Source organism: Uranotaenia lowii, chromosome 1 (genome assembly GCF_029784155.1).
Source record: "Uranotaenia lowii strain MFRU-FL chromosome 1, ASM2978415v1, whole genome shotgun sequence".
NCBI lineage: Eukaryota > Metazoa > Arthropoda > Insecta > Diptera > Culicidae > Uranotaenia > Uranotaenia lowii.
Window position 1 is genome coordinate 182,025,344 of NC_073691.1, and position 3,664 is coordinate 182,029,007.

At 40.8% G+C, this 3,664-nt stretch overlaps 1 protein-coding gene across 1 annotated transcript; it reads left to right on the plus strand.

Moving 5' to 3' along the window:
• Nucleotides 1–1,323: 1,323 nt before the first annotated feature.
• LOC129739337 (uncharacterized) lies at nt 1,324–2,071 on the plus strand. Its single transcript, XM_055730749.1, has 3 exons — nt 1,324–1,601; nt 1,675–1,833; nt 1,894–2,071. The coding sequence occupies exons 1-3, from the start codon at nt 1,385–1,387 to the stop codon at nt 1,995–1,997; spliced, it is 480 nt and encodes a 159-aa protein (XP_055586724.1). The 5' UTR covers nt 1,324–1,384; the 3' UTR covers nt 1,998–2,071.
• The last annotated feature ends 1,593 nt before the right edge of the window (nt 2,072–3,664 follow it).

Below are 3,664 nucleotides of genomic sequence, written 5' to 3' on the forward strand. Positions count from 1 at the left end.
TCTCTATGACCCCCGTAATTTCTTTCTTCCTCGTTCTATCTCCCTCTCTCTCCCAATCTCCTCTCTCCTTCTAGTCCCGGAAACATCCTCTCAACTCTCCTTGACAGTACGTATAACGTCTGATGTTTGTACTGTTCAATGTCTGCTTCAGTTGTCAGGAACTTTTATATGGTATACTCATTTAGTGGGTCGTTTTGCCTCTTTTATCGTTGCGGTGTTTCCGTTACATTTAAGGTTAGTGTAGTTTGACTACATGCGGAGCCTTTACAAATTACTTTCGCAAATTTTCGTTGACTAATTAAAGGGGTGGAATTTATTAAGGGTTAGTAATGTTTCTTAAAACTATGTTAGACAAGAATTGACAATTATTCGATCAAAAAAAAGGAATTTAACAACTACTAACAATAAGTATTCAAATGAACCAAATAACAAATACAAATTTTAATATCCGTTCCTAAGCCAAGTTTTATTCTCATGTTAGACTAATCTTAGAATCGTATGTTTTATTGTGACCATCGAATACGATTGGTAACAATTATCCCCCCGCCTGAGAAAGAAAAATTTCCACAAGAAATTTTTCGTCCTTTTAATGTTAATCGTAGTTCTCACAGGTTATTAAGGGTAGCCGTTGGGTCGGAGCAATCACTACTACTGCGTCCTATTGATCACATCTTATGTTCCTTTGCTTCCTACTTTAGTTTTAAATATATATATTTTTTTTATTTTCCTTTTTTTTTTTTATTTTTTTTTATTTTATTTTTTTTTTGTTTCGATCCAGAGTGATATAATTTTGTTTCCACACTGCCTAAATTCATTAGACAAAACCTATACTTTTTTTTTAAAATGTATTTGCGATCATTCATACCATTCCCATTCATTTGCATCACATTCATTCTTATTCCCTAACAATTTGACGCGTCTTCTAACATTCATTCTATCTTTCATTCTAACCATTCATAACACATAATACTACGAGACTAACATATTGGTCATACTGACACAAACAGCACGATGGTACTCACAACCAAACAGTTCCTATAAGTAACGTTATTTGACTGGAGATGATAAGGGTCTTCTTAACTGGTAAATCTTGGGGTCATAGGGCATCAGCGTTGCGCAATTACAACTCCGCTCAGTTTTCAGGTTTGTCTGTGCTATTACAGCCTGTACTGGCCATCAATGTCGTGAGACTCCGGCCTCCAGCAAGACCACCAAGTTAAGTCAACACCAGATCGATCTCTCAGTCGAAGTTACTCGAAATTGTCTCGAATTTAACGATATTCTAGCTCGTTAACTGAGCAGCTGAACTATTCTAATCCTCGTGGATCACTAACCACCCTATCTGAAATAGTAGAGATGTGAACCGTCAACCGAAGACTGCGGAATGACACGGACTCACGATCACATACGCGACGTCGACGCCGGCATCGACGCCGATTCTCACAATGTTTACTTTACGAAAACCAAAACAAATTGGCGAGCTTACAATTTCTACAAATTGATTATTTCTGCTTCAGAAGGAAAAAATACCGATTACTTCCTTATTTCTGGATCTGGAATACCATTACTGACAAGTGTACCGAAACCACTTTCAGGGAAAGGTAAGAAGGGAATAAAAATAGTGATAAACAGAATTCTAATATTTGTGAACATTTCATGGTTGGTTGTTTATAGAATCGAACACGAAAGCAAAAGAACGAGCGATGTTATTTCGATCTTTGCTTGGCTGGAGCAATCTTTCTAGATGGACGATGGTCCCGTCCCGGTTTCCCTACCGGTTGTTTGCCGGTCAGACTTGGGTTGATAATGTTACTCGATGGTTACAAAACACAGGTAAGAAACGGTTGAACATAATTAAGATTCAATTGTAACTATTACTCGAATTACTTCTAGGACTTGTCGCTGTCGACGTTGGTGTTATCCATCGGAGAATTAATTTATTGGGAAAACTATGCATTCAAGTGATGAGTTGTAACCGTGCTAGTGCCGCGAAATAAATCTACCCTGGTTTGAGGTGGGCCGCGGGCCACACCCCCAGGGATTTTCCTTGCTTGTCTTCCAGTTCGTATGACGACGTACCAATTTTAGCTCTCACCGTAGCAGGAAGATACAATGGTCCATATTTGGCATTGTAGCCTTCTGCTGCGTTGGATAGCTTCATGTTGCGTCGAAATACATGCTGTCCTATCCGAAATACCTTTGCATGTTGTCGATGTCGAAGGTTGTATCTAGTCCTGCCCGCTTCATGAGCCTTTTCTAAATTCGTTTGAACTAGATCGTAAATTTTATTAAATATTTCTTTTTGAGACTGTTGTCTTTCTTCAGTAGTTTGGGCGCCTTTGGTGAATAATTTATGATCAGAACCTTTGGTAAATGCTTCGTGACCTTGTAATACAAAATAAGGGGTAAGTTCGGTTGCAGAGTGTACCGAAGTGTTTAAGATGGTTTCAATTTCCTGTAGTTTACTATCCCAGAGTTTTTGGTCTTCACGAACGTACGTTCGAATTGCAGCATTGATGGTCCTATTTACCCTCTCTACCGGATTGGCTTGAGAGTGGTATTTAGAACTCAACCAATGCTGGATTTCGAACCGTTCGAGAAGTGCCTTAAACTCCCGAGACAGAAATACCGAAGCATTGTCGGATAAAATGATTTCCGGTGTCGAGTATCGATAGAACCAGTAGTCCCTGAGAATGGTGCAGAGGGAAGTAGCGTCTATTTTTTTAACAGGTGTGAGCATTACCCACTTACTGAACAGATCTAGGGTGACCAGAATGTGCTGGTTCCCTTTTTTGCTGCGGGGGAGGGGTCCAATGTAATCAATGGCAACAATTTGCCAAGGGTGTGTTGTTACGCGTTGTTGGCCCATAGGAGGCGTTACTGGCACGCTTGCTGCTTTGACTTCCTTGCACACTTGGCATTTTTGAATATACTCCTTAACGTCACTGGTCATACGCGGCCAATAATACTTAAGTTTTATCCGTGCTATCGTTTTATCAAAACCCGTATGAAATGCTTCATCGTGACATTCCTTCAAGATAGCCTCCCGCTTTTCTGGGGCGACTACCAGCTTCCATTCGAATCTGTAATCATAGGGATGGTCTGGAACTGAAACGAATTTGTACAGAACATCGTCGCGTATTTGAAAATCTACGAAATCGTCGGGATTTTCCTGAACCTTGGTTTTCATTTCCTCGTACCACGAAGAGAGGACTCGAGCATTCACAACAGCAACACAACGTGACAACGCGTCAGGTACCACGTGGTCCTTACCCTTTCGGTGGACGATTGTCATGTTGTATTGCTGAAGCGTAAGACTCCATCTACTACAACGTGACGAGGTTTTCCATTTTGTTCTGAGGATGTGCGTTAGTGCCGATGAATCGGTGACTAAAGTGAAGTGCGAGCCTTCGATGTACCCACGGAAAGCTTCGATTGACAGGAGAGCGGCAAGAGTTTCCTTCTCACACGCATGATAATTCCTTTGAGGGGTTGTCAATTTGTGTGAAAAGTATGCTATGACCCTCTCCTGACCCTCAAGGCTTTGCGTGAGCACACCGGCGACCGCAACGTCACTTGCATCTGATTGTATGATAAATTCCTTAGTAAAATCCGGGCTTATCAACACCGGGGAAGTGATTAACTTCTCTTTGATAAGACAGAA

Excerpts from the sequence above, each read along its gene's own strand:
- LOC129739337 (XM_055730749.1), top strand. The coding sequence starts at position 1,385 with ATGACACGGACTCACGATCACATACGCGACGTCGACGCCGGCATCGAC. Across the intron at positions 1,602-1,674 it reads GAAACCACTTTCAGGGAAAG|AATCGAACACGAAAGCAAAA; the intron begins GTAAGAAGGGAA and ends GGTTGTTTATAG. Across the intron at positions 1,834-1,893 it reads TCGATGGTTACAAAACACAG|GACTTGTCGCTGTCGACGTT; the intron begins GTAAGAAACGGT and ends AATTACTTCTAG.